Source organism: Garra rufa, chromosome 23 (genome assembly GCF_049309525.1).
Source record: "Garra rufa chromosome 23, GarRuf1.0, whole genome shotgun sequence".
Taxonomy (NCBI): Eukaryota; Metazoa; Chordata; class Actinopteri; order Cypriniformes; family Cyprinidae; genus Garra; species Garra rufa.
Window position 1 is genome coordinate 24,082,164 of NC_133383.1, and position 27,948 is coordinate 24,110,111.

The window sequence follows — 27,948 nt, forward strand, 5'->3', positions numbered from 1 at the left end:
AACGCCTGACAATTATGCCAATAACGTTTTGACTTTTTGATTGTATTTATCCCCGTGTGTGACGATACATGAGTATGTTTTCATTTACAAATGAAACGTGATGATTCATTTCTCAGTAAAACAGTTTAGTATTTATATAGTCTAGTCTATAGACGAAACAAAATAAAATATGTTCAATTCAACCTTTAAACTACATTCCAGTAAAAATCAGTCATATCATATGTCAAGCATTTACAGAATCATTTACATGAACGTTAAAGAGAGCCAAATTAAGGGGTGGAAACGCACGGAAATAAAAATATATACAAAAATAACAGGCTAATAAAAATAATATTAGTAATAGTAATACTAATGATAATGATAATAATATTAATACAAATACGAAAAAAGACTATTAGTTAATAGAAGGAATGTAGGCCTATTTTACTGTGTGACGATAAATTATTTCCAAATGAAACTACGTGAATGATTCACTCTTCAATTATTTGTCTATTAATTAGACTAAATAAAATACAATATATGTTAAATTTAAGCTTTAAACTGCATTCCAGTAAAAAACCCAGTCATAGAACCTTTACAGTATCATTTACATTCAGAATGTTATGTAACGAGATCAAAATGAAGGAAAAAATAACGAATATAAACGAATAATACAAATATAATGGGAAAAAAAGAAGGTCAGTCAATGGACAAGATTGTGGGATGCATGAAATGTTTCTTGCAGGGCTATTTAATTTGAAGTAGGCCAACATGTAATACATGTAAACACTTGTGAAAGCTGTCTACATTGCGCACAGACAGCATTAGCATATACAGCATCGCCTATATAATTATTTAATATTGTATTAATTTCTATAACTATTAATATAATAATTTCTTAACTCAAAATAAAATATCTCAAATAATTCTGGGTTACTAATGTCACGCAGGTTTGTTATATTAAACTCGTGGCCACGAGAAATGCATGTTGAGCAAAAATACATTTCACGAAAATAATATAAAATTACAAAACAAAGAAAACAAATGGAATGAGGGATAAGCTTTAAAGTTCACGTAAAAGCCAAATATTAAGCGGCATCCTTCATGTTTTCTTTATTCAGCAAATACTTTACAGTTTTGAATTATGTTCAGCTTCTGTTTTTATGACCATAAATGACAGTGTTTTTTTTTTTTTTTTTTTTTTTTTTTTTTTTTAGAAAAACGTCCGAACACCGGTCTCAAAAGTAGAAGCGAAAGTCTTGTTTCCACCAGCGCGGCATTTTTTTATTCACCGTAATTGATGGATGTCTAAAACAAAAACAAGGAGAATCCTAAAACATATAAATATACATTTCTTAAAATAATAACATCTTAACTTCGTACACAACAATACGGCAACGACTTTACAACAGGACACATTATTTTATTTTAAAGCAGCTTGTACACCAATGGATTTCAGATGTCGGGATATTTCAGACCGCATCTCCACAGCTTAATCACTTTAGTATTAAACATACGGGTCAGGAGGCGGGTCGGGTACAATATTTTATTTTTTTATTCGGCGGTCCGAGTTGCGGGCGGTTTAGTTGAAAACGTCGATCGGGTTCGGGTTGTTTATCCACTGACCCGCGCATCACTGGTGTCAGGGCCGTGGACACTAATGTTTTGAAAAAAGTGGAGCGAGTGAGGAAAGCTTTCCCCTTCTCCCTGGCATGCATTTGAATGCTGAATTCGAAATGCAACTGAATGCAGTCGGAATCCGCCCCCAGCACCCCCAAGTCTCCAAATGTTGATTACAACAAGGCAACAGACAGCATTCAACACCCCACCCCACCCCCACTCTGCCATTCATAAACATTTCGCTCTTTATACTGCATGCCGCTTAACTCTGATGCCTCATTAACGGCTACTTTTCAGAAAACTGAAAAAAAAAAAAAAACACTTCCCTTTGGTTTCCCAGAACAGACTTAAGCCTAGTTCCAGGCTTAACGAACTTCTTCGAAATAGAAGAACTACTTTTCCACTTTAAAAAAAAGAAAAAGAAAAAAGGTGGGGAAAAATTGCATAACTCACTGGAGCACTTTTGATACTTAACAACTGTATTCGTTGTCAGTCATATAAGCTTTATTGTTTTGAAAAGTGAACCTTCTGTTTATTTGTCTAAATTATTTTCTATATTAGGATATAATACTAGGCTATAGTATTTACATGGACATTAGGCCAAATCTACATGGGTTTCTTCCCTTTCACTTCAATTAGTTTTTAAGAAAAAAAAAACTGCATGGGCAGAGCGCCATCTTAATGTACAGCATCAAAAATGTAAGAACAAATCTAAAGACAATAATAATAATAATAATAATAATAATAATAATAATAATAATAATAAAATTAATTATTAACACTCCTAAAAGTACAGTATAGTGCTCAGATACACTTAAGTTAGGTGACCTAACCCTAGTTGATACTTTATTTCAACTGTTCAATTATTTCATTAATTTACAAATAAACAAATGCCTTTCCGATGTGATATAAGTGAAAAGGGAGACGATTTCGAAAATGATTTCACCAAAAGGCGGACGCGAACTCGGGTCTCCCGTGTCATAAACGATATGTTACTCGTATTATCACTTGCGCCACTGAAAATGTTGCATAATAGCCGTCTTTTGTAATATTTGTAAATATGGCCTATTTGCATTGTGTAAAAACATTAAATAAAAGGCACCCGACTACAGAAAATGGCATATACTAAAGTATTTTTTTTTTCTGTTTTTACATTTTTACATTTATTTTGCTTCCGACGCCCATGCTTGATGATGAAGTTTAGTCTATAGGATATAACAAAGTGCTTTTCCAGTCCCGATTCGACGAGGTTTTATTCCGCATCCACCCGCTCCCGCTATATTAACTATATTATTTGCCCGCTGCCTGCTTAGAATAAATTTCTAAGCACCAAAATCGCAAAAACAAATCAAAATAATAATAATAATAATAATAAATTAATTAATTTTTAACTCTAAAAAAACTGTAGTTTATATTTATCCTCTCCATTTCTATTTCTCTCTACTCAAATTAATTGTCAGTGTATCTAAAATTGTGTATCTTAGAAAAAGAAAAAGACGAACTACCTCTTAAACAGGCATATCTTAATTTGATGTTGCTTTAAAACGCTGAAATATATAATGTATTTTATTCTGAAGGTGAAAGTTGTCGAGTTATTCAACTGCCCGCGGCGCCGTCAGGATCACTTTTTTATTGTGGATACAGCTTACAATAATCCTTCAAGAGTACGGGATTGCGCAAAACTATGCTATTTTACATATTTCTGTTATTTGTGTACAATCACAATGAAAAAAACAGATGTGTATGCTATTTGTAAAAAAAAAAAAATGGAAACGAGATGCTAGTTTAAGGGCGCATCACAGAAATTGCCTACAATTCTGCATATAGGCTTGCTACTTATTAATTTAATTTTATTTCTTTTTTTTAAATTATTATTCATTAAGAAAATTATATTTCGCATATGGGCATTTTTATTTATTTTACATACAGCTTTTTTGGGGTTTTCTCTGTGCATAAGCTCTGCGCGTGACGTTCTGATGTTTCTGCTGCTTTTTGCTTGTGTACAATTAACCCCTCAAAACGAATTTAGCTGTTATTAATATGACACAGCCACGTTTCAATTTAAATTTAAATGTAATTTAACACAATCTGGTCGTTAATAGGCTAATAACTAAACGCGTCGGTTGTCGTTTGAAAAAAAAAATTAACATTTCTATTTTCAATGCAGTCTAATAAAAGTTCATCAGGAAAAAAAGAAAAGAAAATAATAATAAAACTGCTCCTGCTTATGAATAAATTTTTGCTTGATGATGAAGTATCTAAATAGTCTATACTCTATATAACAAAGTGCTTTTCCAGTCCCGCTTCCACAAGGTTTTATTCCGCATCCACCAGCTCCGCGCTATATTAACTTTATTATTCGCCCGCGGCCCGCTTAGAATACATTTCTAAGCACCAAAATCGCAAAAATATTGTAGTTTATATTTATCCTTCCCATTTCTATTTGTCTCTACTCAAATTAATTGTTAGTGTATCTAAAATTGTGTATCTTAGAAAAAGAAAAAGACGAACTACCTCTTAAACATGCATATCTTAATTTGATGTTGCTTTAAAACGCTGAAATATATAATGTATTTTATTCTGAAGGTGAAAGTTGTCGAGTTATTTAACTGCCTGCGGCGCCGTCAGGATCACTTGATTTTTTTCCCTTAATAAAGTGGATACAGCTTACAATACTCGTTCAAGAGTACGGCATTGCTCAAAACTATGCTATTTTACATATTTCTGTTATTTGTGTACAATCACAATAAAAAAAAACAACAACAGATGTGTAGGCTATTTGTAAAAAAACAAAAAAAAAAAAAAAAAAATGGAAACAAGATGCTGGTTTAAGGGCGCATCACAGAAATTGCCTAAAATTCTGCATACAGGCTTGCTACTTATTAATTTGTTAAATTATTATTCATTCAGAAAAGAAAAACATATATTTCTTATATGGGCCTATTTTATTTATTATTATATATAGGTTTATTGGGTTTTTCTCTGTGCATAAGCTCTGCGCGTGAGGTTCTGATGCTGCTTCTTGCTTGTGTATAATTAATCCCTGAAAACGAATTTAGCGGTTTACGTCAGTTGTCGGTTGGAAAAATAAAATAAATGAAATTAACATTTCTATTTCCGATGCAGTCTAATAAATGTTCGTCAGGAAAACAAAGAAAGAAAACAAAATAACAATACAACTGCACCTGCTTATGAATAGGCTATCTTTTTGCTATTGGTTGGAACCATAATTTCAGGAAAGAGGAATCATTGAACTATTGTACTGGTATATATGACCAACGCCCCCTAGAGCTGGCCATGGTGTTTGGCTACAGAATGTTGTTCCTTGCGCCACCTGGTGGATATTATATAAAGCGCAACAACGTTGTAAAAAAATAAAAAAAAAGCAGCTGCGGTAGGACGCGTGCCCACGCGTGCCGAATTGCAGGCTGCCGCGTGAAAATAGACGCATTTTTAATGGCCAGATCTGTATGCGATCACTCGTTTCTGGACTTATTCAAGAGATGCGTAATAGCACCCCCGAGTGTATAACAGTGAAAACATGAAACCTGGAGAAGTCTATGTTTGGCGGAAGCGTTGTCTCATGAATAACAGAAAACTGTGCTTGGTGGGGAAAAAGTTGAAGAGTTAATTAAAGTGTGATTTTGTTTTAAGTAGAAAGACTGAAGCAGTATTTTCTTTACTCCATTAATCTTTGTTTTATTTAAAAATGTTTAAAAAATACATTCTTGTAGCACTTCCTTTGAACATCGTTGACAGCTTCTCTCTTGGTTTCAAGCTCTGGGTTTTAATGAAACCATTTCGATTGAGTCCCGAGCTTGTTCAATCACACGTCGTGTTCAGATCTCGTGCCGCTTTGGCAGTCAGTGTTTTTCGTGAGTGATTGGTGTTTGTGTGTGATCGTTCACTAGTTTGTTGGGTGAACCAAAGATGACGTGTCTTTGTTTGTTCTGTATGTGACAATGCGCGTGTTGAAAGAGAGGAAGTGAGAGGGACAGACTGAAGAACAGAGTGTTAGTCTGAGGGGGCTTGTTTGTCTTGTGGGTGCCAGCTTGGGCTGTTGCCCGGGTGCCAGCGTGGCGTGACGACGCGGGGCACGGCTCTGTTCAGACAGATGGCGTTGGGCCTTGTCAGAGTCCCTGCCTGTTAGTAGAATTGATTGCAGAGGCCCGAGCCAGCCTCTCTGCTCTCTGCTCTCTGCTCAACCTTCCCCACAAGAGAGAGGCACATATGATGCTCTGGATTTTTCGGACAGTATTTTTTTTTCTTTTCCCTGGCGGTTGTTTCAGGTGGAGGGGGGTAGAGTGAAACAATGTGTCCTGGTTCTGTTTACCCTCAAGAGGTGAGCTGTCAGTGGCTCTCTGGCCTTAATGCCAGTAGGTTCCAGCACAGCTATTGTGCTCATTGTGCTATCGTTCATTTTTTACCACCTTTATTGTTCTGTACTGCGCCGTTTACAGTTACAGTCCAGCGGCTGGAAAAAATAACCAACTAGGGCTCAGATGTATTTGTGTTGCAGAGTTTGGATGAATGCAAACAGAGTGCAGAGAGATCGAGAGAGTGGGTCACAGCCCTGTTTAAAAGAGTGTTCTGGATCAGGAAATAATTTCAACTGTCCTATATTTCTTTTTAAGGCACATATGAAAGTGAACAAGGCTATGAACAAGATGAATAAACGAATGCAAAAAAATTGGGATTATAGTTCTAGCCAGATATTATTTTTATAGTCCTTAAAGGCCACTAATGGCCAGTTTTCACCAAGACTGATAACTATAGTAATGTTTTTGCTGCATTTAATCTTTTTTCCTCTTAAAGGTTTTATTGTAAAAGCACAATGCATTAAAAAACCAAACCAAACTGCACCTTCCAGCTCAAGCATGCAAGGTTTTCCCCTTAGTTAATTTTGTCACACTTTTAAAAGTCACTCTAGAGTGAATAAAAAACTAGTGTCAACAACATTTCTTTCTGCCATTTTTTCCGTCATCAACCATGTTGGAGATAACTACTATTAGGGATGGGCGATATACCAGTAAATGCGATTAATTGGTAGAAATTTGTCAGCTAGTGAAGATTTTGGTCAATAGTCTCTATTGCGGTTACACGTGTGTCAAAATGTGTGTCTTTGCAAGTATCATAAACTCATAAACGCAGTAATTTAGGTCTTAAGCGAAAGCAAACAGCTAAGAAAAAAAACACACACATGTGTAACATTATATTGGATCTGGGTAGCTCTTAAAGTGACAGCAGTCTAATATTCCTGCTGTCTGTCATTCATGTTAATCAAACAACATAAGAGAGAAAATCTCTCACTGCTCTTGACTAAATCACTTTTGGAACTTTAATAAGAAGAAATATATATTTAATTTAAACAGTGAAAATCATTTCATGACTTTATACATTGTATGTTCTACTGTAGTTTTTTTTTTTTTTGACTTGTTGCTTGTTATTAGTTTCTTATCCTTTTTTTATTGCTGACTGTTTATTTGTCTTCAGTGAGCTTAAAGAGAAGTTTACTTCCAGAACAAATATTTACAGATTGACTCTCTCCATTGTCATCCAAGATGTTCATGTCTTTCTTTCTTCAGTCGTAAAGAAAGTATGTTTTTTTGGGAAAAACATTTCAGGATTTCTCTCCATATAATGGACTTCTATGGTGCCCGCAAGTTTAAACTTCCAAAATTCAGTTTAAATGCAGCTTCAAAGGGCTCTAAACTATCCTAGCTGAGGAAGAAGGGTCTTATCTAGCGAAACGATTGGTTATTTTCTAAAACTAAAACAAAAAAAATTTCCATTAGTATACTTTTTAAGCTCAAATGCTTCTCTAGCTCTGCATGTACTCTTGCGTATTCCGGTTCAAGACAGTTAGGGTATGTCGAAAAACTCCCATCTCATTTTCTCCTCCAACTTCAAAATCATCCTACATTACTGTTTAACCTTTTTTGTAAAGGGTGTTTGATTTTCTTTGCATGTTCAATTTGTAAACGCTGGGACGGTACTTCTGCAGCAATTTTGAAGTTGGAGAAGAAAATGAGATACACAAGAGTATATGCAGAGCTAGACAAGACCAGCATTTGAGGTTGAAAAGTATATAAATTGTAATTTTTTTTTAGAAAATAACCAACTGTTTCGCTAGATAAGACCCTTCGTCCTCAGCTGGGATCATTTAGAGCCCTTTGAAGCTGCATTTAAACTGCATTTTGGAAGTTTAAACTCGCAGGCACCGTAGAGGTCCACTATATGGAGAGAAATCCTAAAATGTTTTCCTCAAAACATATAATTTGTTTACGACTGAAGAAAGAAAGACATGAAAATCTTGGATGACAAGGGGGTGAGTAAATTATATATACATACTTCTCCTTTAAGTGTTGTTTTTTGTGATATTGACACTAGTAACAAGAATTATGAAATTTCTATGGTATCAAACATTTTGATATCATTATTTGAAGAAAAAGTAACTATATTGGGATATATATCACTACTGTGAAAAGATTAATCATATTGTGATATAGGATTATACCCCTAACTACTATTGCTGCTCTGTACCTTGTTGTAAAAGTCACAAATACACTGAGAAAGCCAAAATCTGACATGTCTGTGTTCACAGCACCATCCAGAGGTGCACTTAACTCAGTGAATTTCACTGTCTTCTCCGGGAACTGCACCTGTATGACAGTGTCTAATCGGACATGTCAATAAGCTCTTCACTGATTGGCTTGCTTATTTAGCTGTTCAGTGAGAATCTGTGTATTTTGTCCAGGTGTACTCTCTTCCTCTACTCCAAGCGCCTTTTTAGCCCTCCCTTCACGTATCGCGGCGATGTTTACCCAGGATTGTCTGTAATGACCGCGAGGCGATCTGGCCCAAGTGGTGCAGATAACATCTGTCATTAGGACAAAGTGGATCACTCAAAGTACAGCAGTGGGTTCAGGGCTTGATGGGGTCTCGGCAATGTGAGCTGATCATAGATAAAAATTAGATGATTATCGCCTTCACGGAACGTCAACATCAGCCTTCGGTTTGTGGCTCAATGAAACTGATTATACCCTCATCATGTCACATTACAATAAAGCACAAATAAGGCCTTTCAAACCTCTCGCTCATTTTCCAGCAAATGACACCCAATTTTTCCTCAAGTTACATCATGTGGACTGACAAGTCTAGCTGGATGCTGTATATCGAACTATAGCATGCCTTTGCTGCAGTGAGATTTCTCATCTTCATGCCACATATAATTCATCTCTGATCTAAGTTTCATCTCGATCTGCTCATGTGGTCCAGCCTGAAGTCATTTAATCCAGTGTGAAAGAAAAATATATCATTCCGTTATTTATTTAATGGCCATGAGATATTAGTTCATTCATAAACACCAGTAAAGCTCAAATGTTGGTGCCTTCAATAGATTTTTTCAGCAAGTTTCAAAAGATTCTTTCTGTGAGCGGTCGATTTGCGTTTGCTTTCTGTGAGCGTTTGTGCCTGTATGCTAATCAGAAGCAAAACCTTTTATACTGCCATGTGGATTGCTCACACAATAAACACCTTTGATTGTCTGACAGATGGAGAGCATTACAATACACACAGCACAACATAACCCAATAAATAACATGCAAAGTTGGGGAAGTTGACATTATAGACTTAAGCTAGAAGAGTAAGGGGAGCTGTAAGACATTATAGAGACGCGGGGGATAATTTGAAAAAGTGCATAAAAATATTCCACAGTGTTTGTGTGCGTGGTTGCAGCGGACTGACGTTGCAGAAGAATGGCTGATGGGATGTGATGAGGCGAAGCCGGACAGAGGATTAGCTCAAAACAAAGAGGAAAGCACAACACATCTGAGCTCAGCCTGGAGCTCCACAGTCTCTGTAAGGGGGTTCCTGAGCAAATTAGACACACCACGGGCCAATGGACCCTTTTTTGCAATGTTGGATTGCGACTGTGATGATGTTTTCACAGTTGTTAACATCTTAAGAGCTAGGTGATTATTCACGTAAACACTCGTCGCTTTTGTCTTGAGTGAACATGAACTGTTGAGAGTAAAAATACGTTTAACAGTATATTGGATCCCTGAAGCTCTTAAAGTGACAATCAGGCTAAATTTCTGCTGTCTGTGTGCTGAACTCTTTTCCCACCAAACACAGAATTTTCCATTATTTATGAGACAATGCTTCCCCACAAAACACAGAATTTTCCAGATCTGTAAGATGCAGAAACAAACATGTGTTACATCATCTGAAAGCTGAATAAATAATCTGTTCATTGATGTATAGTTGACCAAGATACAACTATTTGAAAATCTAGAAATCTGAGGGTGCAAAAAAAATCAAAATATTGAGAAAACCATCTTAAAAGTTGTCAAAATTAAGTTCTTAGCAATACATATTACTAATCAAAAATACAAAATATCTTCATGGAACATGATCTTTACTTAACATCCTCACGATTTTTGGCATAAAAGAAAAATCAATCATTTTGAATACATTTTGACTGATGTATTGTATACGCATATGCATTTGAAAAAAAAAAAAAAAAAAAAAAAACGTGATCATCAACAATAAACAGCATTTAAATGAAAAGCGAATGTCGATTTAGGACTGGGAGTGGGAGTGAAGCTCTGGATCATATTCATCGTACTGAATACGATCCAGATGTAGTGTTTAATAAAAATGCATTTTTTTCTGCTTTTTGTTCAAAATGTTGCCTTTTTATTAAACTTGCCCACATTTAAGTGTTGATAAAAAAGAATGCTCAGATATGTTAGAATAAACCCGGTCTTTATTTTCCTGCATGCTCAGATATTCATACAATTCAAACTAAATATTCTGGGGGCCATGGAATTTTAGTAAAAATTTAAAAAATGCTGGCTGTGACTGGGAACTTTTCTCAAAAACGCTAGCGGGGAAAGAGTTAATATTAATCAAAAGACAAAGAACACACTCACTGCTCTTGACTGAAGGACTTTTGTAGCTGTAATAAGAAACAAAGCAAGTTTAATTCTTACACTGAAGACTATGCTGTTTTATTTTACATTTGATTGTTCAATTTCTGTAGTAGGCTGTTAGCTGAATACTGTAGACTTGCTGTTTGCTTAATTTATATCTTTTTTCTTTTCTTTTTTTTCTTTTTTTTTTTTTTTTATGTATTAAAACACATTAACTTTACTACGCCTTTATAACCTTTTTGAATCTTTTAAGGTTTGGTTACCAAAAGGTGGGACAGAAACCTCTGAGGTTTCATTAATTGTATCTTAAGATGTTAGGAAAGATTAACCAAAGTCTTATGGGTTTGGAACAACATAAGATTTGTGGGTAATTTCTTAGAGCTTTTTTTTAATTCAATGGCAGAAGAAAGGAGGGAATCATGGCAAATTTGAAATCTTTCTCTTTTCTGACCAATATAAAGTCATAAAAATGCTAATGTGAATTTTATGGACATGACAGGACTCAACGCTTTTCAATTTAGGAGCACAGTCAAAATTTCAGGAGCACCTTAAATTCTTAAATCTGATCAAAAATTATCCTTCCTATTACAAGTTGATATTTGACTAATGTTATTAACAGGATTTTTTTTTACCTTTGTAATGGCAGTTTTCTAACTTTATTAAAAGTTTTGTTTATTTTTTTTATTATATTTTATAAGCTTTGTAAAATGAATTTGTACTACAAATGTGGAACAGAAGTACACAAAAGTGGCTTGCAAATGTATTTAATGAGGCTCAGAGGTGGCATGAGTGCAATCAAATTCATAAATTCATGTTGGGATTAATGTTTCAAATATAACATTTTGAATATATAAATATTAAATGATTTAAATAACTGAAAAGATACTTAAAATATACTGCCAGTAGGTGGCAGCAAGTCACTGATTTAATTACTGAATTATTTATTCATTTGATTCATTCGAACGGCTGATTCATTCAGGAATAAAGCAAATGACTGTCTTTATGAATGGACAATTGAATCATTGACTCACTATATTCATTTAAAACGCATGTTCATTCATAAACAAAACACCACTGTGTTTTAATGGAGATGCGCACTGGCTCAGATATGACTTGTTTCAAGCTATTTTTGACGACGAAATACAGCAAAATGGACAATAGTGTTATAGTCAGACAATGTAAGTCACTTAAAGGATAACTGTTGCCAAAATGCAACCTGGGCTGTTTTTTTTACTGTAAACGAGACAAACTTATATCTAAAAGCAGAATTACGACAAAAGAGCTGTTCTTGAGATTGACCGTGATTTCGTTTTGTTGTCAATGGCCGGTGAATGGGAGTACTAGGGGCATAACTTTGAGCGCATCAAAATCAATATTTTTACAACACTAAGAAGGCTCGACACACCATGAAACTTTGCTCGAAGTATCGCCTGGGTCTCTACACATGAACTCGAGCATTGAGAACATTGTTTGTGTACACAGAGTTTACTAAAAAGAAAGGTTTTGAACAACTCACTTACACTGTTTGAGTTTCCGCTCGCAGCCGTCTTGCCAGTCAAGAAGTGTCGATCTCCGAAAAACATCGATTTTGATGCGCTCGAAGTTATACCCTTAGTACTCCCATTCACCGGCCATTGACAACAAAACGAAATCACGGTCAGTCTCAAAAACGGCTCGTTTGTCGTAATTATGCTTTTAGATATAAGTTTGTCTCGTTTACAGTAAAAAAAAACAGCCCAGGTTGCATTTTGGCAATAGTTATCCTTTAATATTAACTTAAAAATCATTCAAAGCTGTCACTCATCTTAGTTCATCGCAATCTCACAAAGTTCCTTTATAATCAATGAAGCTCTCTACACTGCACATAAATCTCTTATTTACACTCTTTCAACACTTTGTTTACGGAAGGATTCATCATATATGTCTGCGATACATTACTGAATGGTGCAAAAACACGTAGAAACCTTTGAAGCTCCCCTCAGCGCAAACACAAATATGCTGATCGGGTCAGTCGCATGCTATTTATCATACTTTCAATTCACCACTATAGAAGTTTACCTAAATTTGAAAGCTGAAAATGTGAAAAATGTCCATTAAATGATAAAGAAGGGGTTATGCGCAACCAAAATCCATGCACCACCTCTGCACCACAATGACTTGCCCAGAAAAGCTCTCTTAGAGCAGGTAGAGCAAAGGGCACTTTTGAGAGACCATTGGCTTGCGGCCAAATCCACTTCCACCCCAGTTGGGCTGCTCATACAGGCAAAGAAATGCCCTGGGGCTCATACCTCTATCTCACACACACACGCACGCATACAAGGAGAGCCAGCGAAGCGCTCTCTAACTACTGAACTGGCCTGCCATGATGGATGGCACTAGAGGGAGCGGAGCTGTGTGGCTCTGACATGTACTTCCTTATTTTCAGCAGTGCTGAGAGGAACAAGTCCACTGCGGCCGCTCTCCATCTTCACCAGCGAGCCAAAGGCAACACGGTCCGTGTAGTCAAACATACGCTGTAAATCCGGAGACGGAACACAGTCACGTTCCCTCTCACGTATTGATGCGGCCATACAGACCATTGCCCATTCGCTCCATGCTCTAATGCATTGTGATTATACAGTCACACACCAGAAAGCCAGACTTTAATTGTTACCCCATAATCCAACAGCAAACTGATAGTGCCAAAGTGTGTTGCATCAAGGCCAGATACGACCATACAAGCGCCAGCAATCACCATAATAAAACCCAGGACATGCTACAGCCAAGCAGCACCACTCCGGCGCCAAGAGGAAAATGATCCCTAGCCCAAAAATTGCTGCCCATCAGGAGGACCTGGCAGAAGCGAGTGGCTAATCAGTTCATCAAAATGGCCGCACCACCTCCCAACCTCTCTCCCTCTCCTCTCTTGGAGGTAGAGGTCTGCATTCGAGTGCAGCACAAGTTCTGAATTTCTGAGTGCGAGAGTGCAAGACACTGCCGCTCAAAAGTTTGAAATCAGTAAGATTTTGAATGGTTTTTAAAGACGTTTCTTATGCTAATCAAGGCTGCGTTTATTTGATCAAAAATACAGAAAAAAAAATTATATTGTGAAATATTATTTCAATTTAAAATAACTGTTTTATGTGAATATATTTTAAAATGTACTGTATTCCTGTAACACAAAGCTAAATTTTCAGCATCATTACTCCAGTCTTTAGTGTCACGTGATCCTTCAGAAATCATTCTGATATGCTGATTTATTATCAATGTTGAAAACATTTTTTTGGGAACCTGTGAATTTTTTTTAGGATTCTTTGATCGATAAATGCTGATAAAAATTTTTTTTTTAAATAGAAAGGTTTTCTAACAATATACTATATTTGTGGTCAGTAAATTTTATTCTTTCTTTTTTCGAAAGAAATTAATACTTTTATTCACTAAGGATGTGTTAAATTAATAAAAAGTAATAGCATAGATCTACATTGTTAGAAAAGATTTATATTTTTAATAAATGCTATTCATCAAAGAATCCTGATAAAGAATATATATTTGTCAGCACAACTGTTTCCATCATTGATAATTCTAATAATAAATCAGCATATTAGAATGATTTCTGAAGGACCATGTGGCACTTAAGACTTGAGTAACAGCGGATGAAAATTCAGCTTTGCATCAAAGGAATAAATTATATTTTAAAGTATATTCAAATAAAAACCATTATTTTATATTGTAATAACATTTTGTAATATTACATTTTTTTCTGTATTTTTTATCAAATAAATGCAGCATTGATGAGCATAAGAGACTTTTTTTTAAAAAAACATTCCAAGTTTTACTAATCCCAAACTTCTGAGCGGCAGTGTATGTGCAAGAAGCGGGAGAAAGAAATCACTTGTGGGACTCCCACCAAATATAAATTTGTGAAAGTAAAATAAAAGTTACTCCATGGTAGAAAATGTTTACAAGTGCAGGGTTGGATATTCTCCAACGGGGCATAATCTTGTGGGAACGGGACTGAGAAATCAATCCCATGCAGACCTTAACTTGGAGGATCTTTACGTCTTCTAGCAGAAGCTTCTCATCCATTCCGTTCGTTCTCCTAAGGAAAGGCACAGCACACCAAACACTGGAGGAGGAAAATTGAGACCAAAGACAACTCCAGCAACCCAAACGCTCCAAGCTGCAATCAACACACTCACAAGTACAAAAATAGAGTAGTGCTGTGTTCAATAATGAATCAAATCTTCCTTGAAATCTTTTTTGCACTTTCTGGAGTGAAAAATTTAGAGCCTGAGATTAGCTTAACAAAAGCCCCGTGCTGAGTTGGTGGAGATTGAAGGACGGGTAGACATGATCAGTTGGTTGAAATGCTGCTTGTTGTGCCCTCAGAAGCCCCACTCGCTCCAAATACGAAGGGTTTTGTAACCTAGGAATGACCTGCTTTCATAGAGCAACTGAAATTTCCTTGTCACCGAAACAACACGGGATAACAGGCGTCCGTAATGCTTCAGCACCTGAAAATTTGCCATCATTATTTCTTAAATATGTATCCTTCTTGGGATGTCTTTGCCATTATGAGAAGGATTCCAAGATCTGTCTTATTTTGTGTTATTTTCTCGGCTGATTTCTCTCATTTTCTTTGTCTTTCCTGGTTGCTCTAGAGAGGAACATGATGTACTCGGCAGTGCCAGCTTGTTAGAGGAGCTTCTGTGTCTGATAATAACCTCAGCATGTCAGGCAAAACCAAGCTGTGTCATTTTCCCTTCGCAAGAAGACGGCTGCCACAAATTATTACCGAAATACAGACATCATTGTTTTTTCGCGGTTAACCACAGGGCACCTGATTTTTGATAATGGATTCTTATAATTACGTGAGCATTTTGCGCATTTGATTAAAACCGTGGACAATTGTGGAGTCAGACAGATTCTTTTCGTCTGGTGCGCTTTTCCGTGAACTGGACTGTAATTTCCAGCTGATTAGAGCACAGCGGCGCACTCAGAAGCAGCAGGTAGAAGGAAAGAGATGGAGGGAGGGTAACGAAGGGAGAGAAAAAGTGGCAGATTGGAGAGAAGGTAAAAGAGGATGGGAGGGGGTGGGAGAATAAAAGCAGAAAGGCAAGGTAGAGAGAGTCATTCGGAAAAAGCACCAGGAAAATAGAGGATCAGAGAGACAGAGAGAGGGCAAAAGGCTGAGGGTACGTTCGAAAGTGTGCACGCCGGATCAAACAGGAGGTGTTCTGTGAAATCTCAGGAAGAGCAACATGCCCATTTCCCCTCCCCACTACCCCTCGGCTGGAGATCAGACAGAGAGGAAACCTGCCACAGATCCACGAGACCAGTCATCCCACTGGTTCCCTGATGCAAGAACACTGCAAACCCACCCTTACATGTGTCTTAAAACGAAGGACGGGCGAGTTTTGCATGCTAAGGTGGTCACGGCGAAGCGCCTGTAGCGTGCGGTTTACCTTTTTTGTGCTCTTTCATCTTTCCTTTTTCTGACTTTCCTTTGGTCTCGTCCAGGTTGTGTGCTGTGATTAAGGCTGTAAACCTGGATGGTTTCAAGCGTTTGTTGTTGTATAGCGAGAACACCAAAGTACAGTCCTAACACCAAGCGCAATGCCAATCACAGTAAACGCCAAAACACACATGCCTTTAAGATTTGAAATGACATTTATGGATGTAATAACTTGCTCGAAGCTTTGAAAGGCAGTTATAATCCAGCTACAATCTTCATCTGCCAATTAATGTGTATACGCAGCTGAGCTTCAGTCACATTCTCTGGGTCTGTGGTGAAAATTCAAGACTTTGAAACAGTTTTCACTAAGAAAATGTTTACATAGAAATAAGTAACGCATTGAATTAAACATGAAATTTTGAGGAAGAAAGAATAAAAATGCATTTTCTTGTAGAGCGTGCTCCAGGCAGTAATCTTTGTTTAATTAACTTTGTTTAACAGTGTACTTGACATTTAAAAAAAAGATGAATTAATAAAATTGAATAGAACTTGTAAAGTACATTTAAACACACTCTGATTGTATCATAGGTAAAGGCCTGTCCAAGCAAATATCGTAATAAAACAACAGATTCCTATGGATGCTTTTACATAGGCCGCGAACATTCACGCACCGAAAAAGCTACTTTTTTTAACAACCAGTCCGACGAATCTTTTCAGTTTCGCAAAGCGAAAACCAGTGTAAACAAACACAGAAGAAGAGTATTCCGAGAGAGAAGAGGATGCGCTCTTGTTATCATTGCATCTGAGAACAGATGGTTATTCTCACGTGTTCTTAATATAATTTCTATTCATTCTCCACTGAATTATGTGATCTGGAGGAGAACACTGTCAACGAACAATCAGTTCGCTCTCGGTGTGAAAGCACCATTCTTCGGCGATTCGCCTCGTGTTTTCGCATCGCGTTTTCGCATCGTGTTCAGTGTGGAAAGGCCTCAAGATGTATGGTAGGCAACTAAAATATGTTAGGACACCAATAGAAAATAAATAGTTTTGGTTGCATTTTAAATGTAATCAGAATTTAAAGAAAGAATTACAGTAACTATTTTATAAACACTACTTTTTTAATGTGACATTTTCCAAATTAAACCAAAAAGGATGGGACTTTTATATATTTGAGTTTGATTAGATCATGAAATATTAGGGTGTTACAGTAGTTCTTTTTCCCTGCCTACATAGCTTTAGTTTCATCAGCCATTTTGGGCAAAACTGTTAAGCTGTTTTGATGATATAGTATAATTTTTTTATACTGTATCAATCATGCATAATTAAATACATTTAAGGAAAATTGGGTTTTGATTCCATTTTGTCTTTAAACAACTACAAAAACACTGTAAATAGATCGCATTTAATATACACACACACACACACACACACACACACACACACATATACACATGTATATACATACAGTCAAAACAAAAATTATTCATACACCAGATATATTTTTGCAATTTTTTTACTAGTGGGTGCAGGACTCTATAGTTCATTTATGTAAGTGAGGATAGCAAAATAAAGAAAACTGACATATTAGACCCAAAAATTCTTTTTACAGTGGTCTACCAGTAAAACTGATAAAAATTTGGGACCAAAAATGATTGAAACACTTTGACCTAAATAAGTGTTTTTTTTTTTTTTACTTTAATTGCTAATGCGACCTTTTTACACCACAGACTGAACAAAATGAAGCATTGATTGGTAATTGGTCAACAAAGTATTAATAGTTGTGTAAATATTGTTATACTACCAGTTGTCTGATTTTTTGGTTGATTGTAATCCATTACATACCTTTCTATCAAAGTTATCTGACATTATTAAGAAGAATTTGTTCTGACACAGTTTAAATCTGAGTTCTTGTCATATTTTATTATCATTTTCTAAAGCAAATAAACTGTGATAATGTGAGAAATGTTGATACTGTCTGCCAGTGAATAGATTTTAGTTTGACTGTATATTAAAGATTCAATTATGCTTTATGAGCTTGTGATATGATTTGATTCCGATTTCAATTTAATTTTGGATATACATCAGGTACAGTACATGGCAAATAAAAATTAAAAAGGAAAATGTTTTTTACCCAGTGCTAAATATATATTAGAAGAAATGAGATCCAGTAATGGATAATAAATGTAAAAAACTGTTTTCACACCTTCCTACATAGAGCCACAAGAATATCACACAAAAACACACACACACACACACACACACATTTCTACCCTCCCAACACCTCACCTTTTAAACACCATCTGTAGCACACATCTCCCTTGCACAAACACGTGTGTGCACACTATTACTGCACAAACACATAGACAGAAGCGTCATCTAACACACACATGCTCCCATTCCTACACACATCCTATCCCTCACACAGGCACACACAGGTTGCGCCTCTAACGCACACACTCGATTATATTCCGAGTTCACCACACACTTTTTTTCACCCACACACTCTAGCCCCCTCACACACGTACACACACACAAACAGGACTGTAGGACTCTAATGTGTTTGTTCCAGAGGGGCGAGTTGATCTATTCCGCTTGGTGAGATATAAAGCCTCTTTCCTCCTCCAGTAAACGCCCTCTTTTACACTATTCCAGACCTCTTTGATGTATTGACCATGTCGGCTCTTGCTTATTGGGAGATTTTTGAAGCATACGTATGTTTGCGCGGTGGTGGGGTCAGTGTGGTGTTTTCGTGTGGAGAGAACTGTCAGTTATGTTGTGCTGGTGGAGCCTCACAGAGCTCTTTTTAATGAGTGCATTAAAGCTGCATGGATGTTCAAGGCCAGTGGAGGTACGTCCCCTGGGCCCCAGCGTCTGCCTCAGGGCTGCCATCTGTAGATCTCTTGCACATTTAAGGGTCTCCGCTGCTTTTCTCTTCATTTTCTCTGTCTCTGAAAGATGAAGTAGTTTGGAACTGTGGTAAAAAGCGAAAATGGAGAGAATGGTAACATGGCAGACAGAGTGTGCAGATCAGAGGTTCTTAACGGTTTGTGGACCGCTCATAAAAAGTGTAGCGCTTACAATTGTTTTTAAGGATTCTGGTTACGTAAATGATACATATTTGAAAAAAAAAAAAGATTGCCAAATGATGAGTTAATTTTAATGATAAATACACAGACTTGAATGATTTTTCACTTTTTAAAGGTGCAGGTAATCATACAACAAATTGGATGAGATAAAATGAGACAAAAAACAATGCAAATATTACCAAATTGACATAAAAAGCATATAAATGACTAGTTTTTCTATAGAAACACTGTCCAACAGCAACACCAACAGGTAAAGTTACAGCAGGAGTCTCTCTCGCCTCCCCTGAGCCCATTGAGTTTTAACAGACGCCATAAAATGTGCAGTGAGTTTGTTGGGGGGTAATTGAGAATGAATGGGTGAAAGTCACGTGAGAGGGGGCAATCATAATATGATTGGAAATGACTGGTTATAATCGGCTATGATTGGTTCATGCGATAAATCCTACCTTTTGTATTAATGCGCGTTTGTGAATCAGTCTGAGTATAATAATACAATATAATTGGCATTAATGGGAAGACTAATGTTTCTGTTTCTGTTTCCAATCAGATCTTTTTAAACTGACAAACTCCTGGAAAACTTCCAAAAAGTCCAAGGATCCATAAATGCATTTAGGCAGTCTGTTTAAAACAGCACTAATGCTGTGAAAACCTGGCCGAAAATCAGAGCCATCAAAAAGAATAGGCACTCACGTCCAGATTTCAGTAAATTATTAATTTCAGCATGTATTTGGCTTCAAACCACAACCTCTTTCGTATTCTGTGATTGTTTCAGAGCCCAACCCTTTTCTCGCTGTGAAATACGGATTGAACGGTGGCTTGAAACACCCAACAACTGCATGAGCATATGATACGGAAACCATCTCTCGGTTGAATAAAGCAAACCAGTGTCACTCTAGTAAAGTTTTAATAGATTATGGATTGTGATCAAGGTGAAGACAACTACAGTGATTTACAGGAGTCATACAGTACTGATGGGAGAGTCGGTTATTATTGATGCACACACTCTTGGCGCACTGCATTGTATTACATAAATAATATAATATATGCACCTGCCTCCATTTGGTCTTTGATTCCCAGCGCTACTTGAAATTCAGATTTATGTCATAGAATTATAGGATTAGTTCACTCCAGAAATAAAAACTCCTGATAATTTACTCACCTCTATGTCATCCAAGATGTTCATAGCTTTCTTTCTTCAGTCAAAAAGAAATTAAGGTTTTTTAAAAAACATTCCAGGATTATTTTCTATATAGTTGACTTCAATGGGGATCAACAGGTTGAAGGTCCAAATTGCAGTTTCAATACAGTAGGGCTGCCCCCTAATAGTCGACCAAAATTATATTAGTCGCCTAGTCGCAGAAAAAAATTTCCACAGGAAGAGGCAATGTCATGCAGTCCGTGATGGACAGATCGTTAATGACTGTCTATGTGGTAAATACAGTACATCAGGCAGCACATCCAAACCCTCACCTATCATTCATCGACCTCAAATATGGCTTTTCATCTGAAAGTTGTCTAATGTTAACCTAAAAAAATGAATGCTATTTAACTGTCTGTGTGGAGTGTGGAAGCTGAACGTAATTTTTGGTCATACAGATAAAAGTAATACATCTTTTGAAACTGTAAAGACTCTATGTTTATTTGTGTGCACTCACAATAACAACGAAACGTTGCGCTTTTGTAAAATAATGAAAGCAAACAGGATGCTCTTTCTGCCATCTCAGTCTCTGTGAACTTGAGCGCGAAACTTAGAAACTCTGTGTATAATTGCCATACAGACATATCTATAGAAAAATATATCTATAGAGAGTGAAATATCTACTTTTAAATGAATCAATTCAAATAGAAAACAAATATTCTCAGATTATGTAATTTGTATGAGACATGCATATAGGCGCATCACTATTGCGGAGACGACGAGAGTCAGTGTGGCCGACTTCATCTCTTAAACCGAAAACAAAGAAAGCACTAGTTTATCAATGAATTATTAAAACGCTAATGCAGTCTCCTTGCCGTTTTTCCCTGACACATTCATAATTATTATATCTGCTGGTGTGCTGTGACTTTTTTGTGTGCGCTTAAGCACTTGGGCTATTTAGGCAATTAAAGGCTCATTATTATGATTTATATGGTTTATTAATAAACGTGCGACTAATAGTTGACTATGCTTAGTCTAGTAGACTAGTCTACCAGAAAAATCTTTAGTCGAGAGCAGCCCTACAATGCAGTTTCAAAGGGCTCTACACGATCCCAGACGGGGAATAAGGGTCTTATCTAGCGAAACGGTTGTTCATTTTCTAAAAAAATAAATAAATAAAAACTGATATACTTTTTAAATACAAATGCTCATCTTGCACTAGCTCGACTTCATGCATTATGTAATCATGTTGGAAAGGTCACGCATGACGCAAGCAGAAGTACCGACCCAGTGTTTACAAAGGAAACGTGGAAAGAAAGTCAAACGCCCTTTTTAAAAAAAAAAAAAAAAAAAAAAAGGTAAAAACAACGATATCGGGTGATTTTATAGTTGGAGGTGGAAATGATACAGATTTTATCATTCTACCCTACTTTTTTAACCAAAGTACACAGGCGAAGAACAAACCACATGTGACCTTTCCAACGTGGTTACGTAATGCATTAAGTTGTATGGCTAGTGCAAGATGAGCACTTGTGGTTAAAAAGTATATACATTTTTATTTTCTTTAGAAAATGACAGATCGTTTCGCTAGATGAGACCCTTATTCCTCAGCTGGGATTGTGCAGAGCCCTTTGAAGCTCCACTATTTGGAGAAAAATCCTAGAATGTGTTCCTCACAAACCTTAATTTCTTTTCGACTGAAGAAAGAAAGACATGAACATCTTGGATAACATGGGGGTGAATAAATTCTCAGGAAATTTTAATTCAGGAGTGAACTTACCCTTTAAGTCATTTTGTTATTTCACTGTTTTTATAGTGTTTTTCCAAGACTCAGTCTACCTATAACTATTAAAATTCTGCTCAAAAATATATCATGAATAAAAAGACCATGACCCCATCCGCACATCCAGCAACCTCACGTGGGTTCATGGCTGAGAGGTTGAAAACCTCTGGTGTGAATCTACAGTACAAGGGTGAAGAACGTTGCCCAACGAGTGGAATGGCTCCTGAGAAAGAGTGCATGTGGTTGGCGGATTACAGGGAGTGTGTGTTAATGTAGCTCTCTGTGTGGCTCTGTTGGAATGAGGTCACTGGGTCTCGGCCCTATTTAATTAATTAGGGAACAGTGGAATGGAAAATGGATAGCAATCAGAGGCTCACTAATTTCAGACCTGCCAATCAATAAGCCTTAGCGCTGAATTTTCCTTCAGGGGCCTTGGTGGGTCTCATTTAGTGTTGAATGTAGGATACTGAACGCGAGCGTGCCAGTATGTGTATATGTACATAAATATTCAAGACATGTATATCGAGGGATTGCAGCCCAGGGGACTTAAATGCAGTGAAAAGTGAATTGCACTTTCACCCTTTTGCCCCTAAACTTCCAAAACGCACGTGGGCACACAGAAATTCGAATGCACCTAGCAAGCGTCAATCGGCATATCTGCACGATGAAGAAACCATTTCAATTCAAATGACTTGAAGAAATCAAACCAGAAGAGTCTGACCCACAGTGGCCACTGAAGAAATCCCAGTATGCAGTGCATAACAACAGCACTGTGCATAGCAACCACTGCCTCTCACATAGCAACCACACCACAGTGCATAGCAACCACTGGCAGCTCTTTGTGTATTCCCCGTTAGTTGCTTGTATTTGACGCTAGGTGAACTGCAGTGTCTCAGTGACTCACCCAGTAGAAACGAACCAGAGCGTATCAAAACAAGTTTTGATTTGCTGTTCTTTAATATCGTTTACTCATCATTAAAGACTGCTTTTTTTTGTGTGCCTTCCTCTCGCAGATATTCGCTCGCTGCCTGATGTTGCCATGACGGGAAACTGCAGTCAGGAGTGCAGCGAGCTGGGCCACTCAGACGCCTGTTGGATGCCCGGTCAGCCTTCGCCCGTCCGCAAGACCCGCAACCCCCCTAAACTGTCCACGTTTGTGCCTTATCAGGAGAGGGGGAGCCTGGGACGCCTGGCCAATGGGAGCGTGAGGCTGGGAGGAGAGGAGAACAGGCCACGCCTCCCACCTTCCCGTAGTGCCTACTCCAGTAGTGACCACGCCCCCAGTGACCACGCCCCACTGGAGGAGGTGCCTCTGAGCGTGACATCAGAGTTCCCGCCTACCAGCCCCCCCTCCAATCACGCCTCGAAAAGAGAGATATACCTGTGAGAAAACCACGCCCACCATCTTTGATTGACGCACATCAGAAATTACAAAGACACAGTTGCGAAAAGAGAACATCGAATTTGCGACAGGATATCAATTGGAAGGAGAGTGGAAAAATACGCTTTTGTCATAATGTCAGAGTAGATTTATTTTATTTATTTATTTATTCATTCATTCATACATCTATTTATTATCACTTTTTGACACTGTTTGTTTTCTTCCCAGCCGACCCATACTTTTACATGACTAACCAACGTTTAGCTTCGCTAGTCTACAGAATGTTCATGGGTTCTTCTACTAGATTACCAAGTGCTGTAGTGGGCAGGAGATATTGCTTGAGCCACATATACAGAGTGTCTAACACTCTCAACTTGATCCTGTCCTCAGAGGAAAGCAGTCTTTCTACATGTAAAACACTGTAAATACATTTGTATGGTGTATATATGAATATTACTATCAGACTCAAGTTGAAAATAGTACAAAAGCTCACATCTAAATCAGCCTGAACACCTGAAGTGTGTTGGTACCACTGCTTTTGAGGGTCTGAGCGTTTGTAACGCCCATATGGGAACGTAAACAGACGAGCTGAAGTAGAAGGAAAAATGTCCTGATGGTGCTCCTTGACCCTTGTAGTGCCCGTCTAGGACCCAGATCCTCACTTGCTGTGCTGTGCTGTATGTCCATACATACGCACGCTGCAGCGCAGTGTATAGTGGTGCATTCGGTGAGGGCGGGCTGTGGGTTTAACAGCGATTAACTCACTATGACAGACCTTAACATATGCCGGTGTGTGCGTTCGTGCGTCAGGGGACCTACTGTCATGAAAAGTTAACACATGTGGCTTCTGGCACATTAACGCGCTGTTCAACAGATGAGAATGCGCGTGCATACTTTTGTGTCATGCGGCAGAACTTGTGGTTTTTGGCACTGTGAATCTCTCCTGAACTCCCACGGTGTAGTGCAAACGCTGCCTGGCACTCGCAAAGACGCCTACGGCTCACACAGCACAGCCTCAGTGAGGAGGAGACCACCTGCCTCCCCTCAAATTATCAGTATAGTTTTGTTAACTCGACGGTGTGTTGAGTCCACAAACACACCTCGTCTCCATCGAATGAGTCTTTTTTGCCACAGTCATAATCACAGTCCTTTCTTCGTTTATGTAGTTTTTACAGTTTTAAATGAAATCTTTGTGTCCTATTTAGACTTTGTTTGAAGAACAAATGTATTAATGCCTTAAAAACAGTTGTATATAACAATCACAATGGACATATTAGACTGATAATCCTGTCTTGTCTTTCGCATGTCAATTGTGCATGTTTTTTTTCACGATCAAAAAATGAGAAAATGTTACAAATCACCATTCGCCATTTGCCTATTTTCAGCCACTTCTCTCTTTTTTTAACATAAATGTTCTGTCCTCCATCAATTGGGTATTTCTTCTAATTGTATTTTTTTTAACACTGTGCTGACTATCTAGCCTGCTCTAAAACTGTGTCCCCCTCCAAGTTTCAGAGAATCTCTGGGGGACCATTTTACAATGACTTTCTAGTGTGCTCAAGGACCATATATCTGATGGACATTATCATTACTATTGCATCACGGTGCATCGCCTCAATATCTCTACTTTTTCCACACCTGCTGCAGCACAGTACCTGCCCAGATCCCAGCGCGTGCTCGGGCGAGCGTGCTTTGTGTCTGCAGGGGGGTTGACGATGGGCATTTCCTTAATTAGGGTGAGTAATGAGTGTGGTGCAGTTGGCATATGCGAACACTCCAGCCCCCAAAGGAAGCACAGATCACAGAAAAAGATCCCGGTCCAAACGCTTCAATTGTTTAGCGAGTCGCATTTTTCACTGCACTTACCTCATCGCGACTGCCTTCAGCACCTCCCGCCGAATAATTAAGGCTGAAACGTATGGAAATTACTGGACGTAGCCATGATTAAATAAGGCGAATGATTATCCCGCCCTAAGGAAAGAAAGCACATTATGCTGTTTTCAAAGCCATTTAGTGACTCTGATAGGGAAAAGAAAAAAAAATCCAGCGTAATTAGCCCAGCTCGCTTTTCCTCCTTGGCGCTGCGGCCACGCTCTTCCCAGGCGAACGTGTGAGATCGCTGACCTGGACTTAACACGGCTAAAAGATAGAGATGACCACAAAACTCTACCACCACTTAAAGGCTTTCATCTATTCAAACTCTGAGTGAAGCAGGTTTTGACCTTCCTCCACTCTGATGCCAGCCTGAGTCAGATTGTCTGAATTGCAGGTTTCGACTCCTCTGGCTTCATCGCGGCTGTTTTATTCCTAGTAAATCTAAGGCTAGATTCCTAGAGTCCTCCAGGTCTAACATTCCGGAGGACAGATGGAGGAATGTCCACTTCTCGTGGTTGTTTTTTAAACTGGTGTTTAGATGTGTGCTCTTTCGCTGTTAGATGTCTGGATGTGACGAGACGACCGTAACGAACGAGGGAGTCTTTTCTTCGTCCTTAGAGCGAGACTTTTCTTCATAGACTAACGAAAACTGGTGTTTGTGGTAAACATCTCTTAAAAAGTGTTCTGTACATAGCTCTCTCCACATCCCCCGTGCGTGGTGTCAAGCAGGCGACGAGTTGAGCATGAATTCCAAAGATAATTGGTAGAAACCGTTTACTGTTCTTGCTGAAATGTTAGTGCCGGTTCAGAAACCTTCTCTTGAGAACAAAAGCGACGTTCACTGCACAAAACTCATCTTCACCGTTCACCCCAAACTGAAGACAGCTGCCTTGAAAGTATGTCTTTTGCAGGAGAGTTCAAAACTTGTTATCCTTAATTGTTGGTTATATTTATATAGGACTAAAAATGCTTGTGATGATCTGTTTTTGTACAGTTTTATGTACATGCAAGTGAAGCTTTTTAAATCTTACAACAAAAGCCGATGGCATATAAAAATCGTAAAGTGTTTATTGAGATGTGCACATCTTGCCTTGGATGGATTGATCTTTTTTGCCGAGTCAGTGTGAATGTGGCCGTCGTATGCCTGCACCGTAGTCATTCACTGGCTCCTGTCACCGAGGGCTTTATCAGATTTTATGTTTATTGTGAACAGTGGGTTGTCCGATCCGACTTGTTTGTTTGATTCCCATGTGTTTTGTTTCGTTCTGTTTCCGCATGTTGAAAACAAACCCCTTGTAATAAGTCCTTGCAAAGTTTGTAATAAAATGAGTGAAGAAAAAACAAACAAAGAAATACATTTGCTTGGTGAGTCATTGTTTAAGAATGAATCTAGGGACTGTGATCTTTCCATAAAGCTTTTTTCATTAATAAAGCAAATTGATCTGACAAAGATGTAAGACTCATTTTTTTTTCTCCCCCCATTCGCAGTCTCTGCCTGCGTAAACAGAGAAAGAGGAAAAGGTTACACTTTCGCCAGACTGACAGGAACTTAATAGAACAGAATAGTGAATGTGAGATCTAGTAATGTGAAGCTCTCACTTCACAAAAGCTGTCCATCAATATTAATGATCAAAAAACACAAGACCCCGAATTTTCTCAGTCTCGGAAACCTAATTCTCTCCTCTACGAGGAGTTAAACCGTTACACCCAAGACCTCCCAGTACTCGACAGCACAATAAAGACGGTGCCGTAAAGATGATAACGCTGAGATGAAAGACAATAAATCAATCCGGCTTTCATTTGGTGCGCTGTCTTTATAGATATGCCACCACGTAATTTGCGCACCTCTGAAATGATAGCTTTCACAGATAAAAATAAATGGATGTGAGCCAGCGAACAAACGCTGTGAGAAGCGAGAGCCATAAACAAGTTTAAAAGAATATCAAACGTACAAGATGGAAATACTCGGAGCAAGTATGTGAGTAAACAGACGAGTGTGAGAAATGCACATTACGCTGTCACAGCTTATGAATAGGGTAGGCCAAACTGCCCTCTAATGGTCGTGAGGAGAACTACAACTCCCCCCCAAAACAGGATGAAGGATTAGTGTTTAATACCTGATACTCAACAGTCAGGATTAATGAATCAGATAGCCTTCCTTTCTGCTGGTGTTCTTCAGTTTCTTGTTGACATCACCTACAGCGTACGCGTTCCCGAGGACGGCGGATGAAACGAGCGAAGCTGCATGAATAATAATTGAGATCAGGACGATAGTGGTTTCTGGACCACGTAGAAGCACATTTCGCAGACAAGGATGCTCGTAGCGGCTTATTTAAGCGAGGCTGCGATGGGAGGACCCACTGAGTTTTTTTCATTAATCTCCTTCTAATGGATAGGTTTTCGCTTCGCCTCGCACTCTGCAGGCTGAGCTTTAAAAGGAGCCGTTTCGCTGGTGTTTTGTTTACGTGCGGCTGGGGCATTTGTTTCTTGTTGCGGAGGGAGCCTCAGCAGAGACGGTCTTTCTTCAAGATGAAACTACCCCCTCGGCTACTGCCTACTGTTGATGTGCCGTTGCCATAGAAACCTGGCCCCTCTCTCTTTCTGTTCCTCGCGCTCTCTCCCTCACCCACGCTCGTTCTCGCTCGCTTCGTTAAGCGCGGTGCTGCTGGCAATTAGAAGCAAAGCCAGCGGCGGGGACGGCTGCCTCTCAAAT

The 27,948-nt window shown here is 38.2% G+C and overlaps 1 protein-coding gene across 1 annotated transcript in view; it reads left to right on the forward strand.

The window, feature by feature from the left end:
- Nucleotides 1–26,687, forward strand: part of pcdh1a (protocadherin 1a) — a 142,819-nt gene extending 116,132 nt beyond the window's left edge. Inside the window, exon 5 of the mRNA XM_073830138.1 lies at nt 22,993–26,687. Within this exon, the coding sequence (XP_073686239.1) occupies nt 22,993–23,366 (374 nt within the window). The 3' untranslated portion in view covers nt 23,367–26,687. The remainder of the gene's footprint in view (nt 1–22,992) is intronic.
- Nucleotides 26,688–27,948: the final 1,261 nt, after the last annotated feature.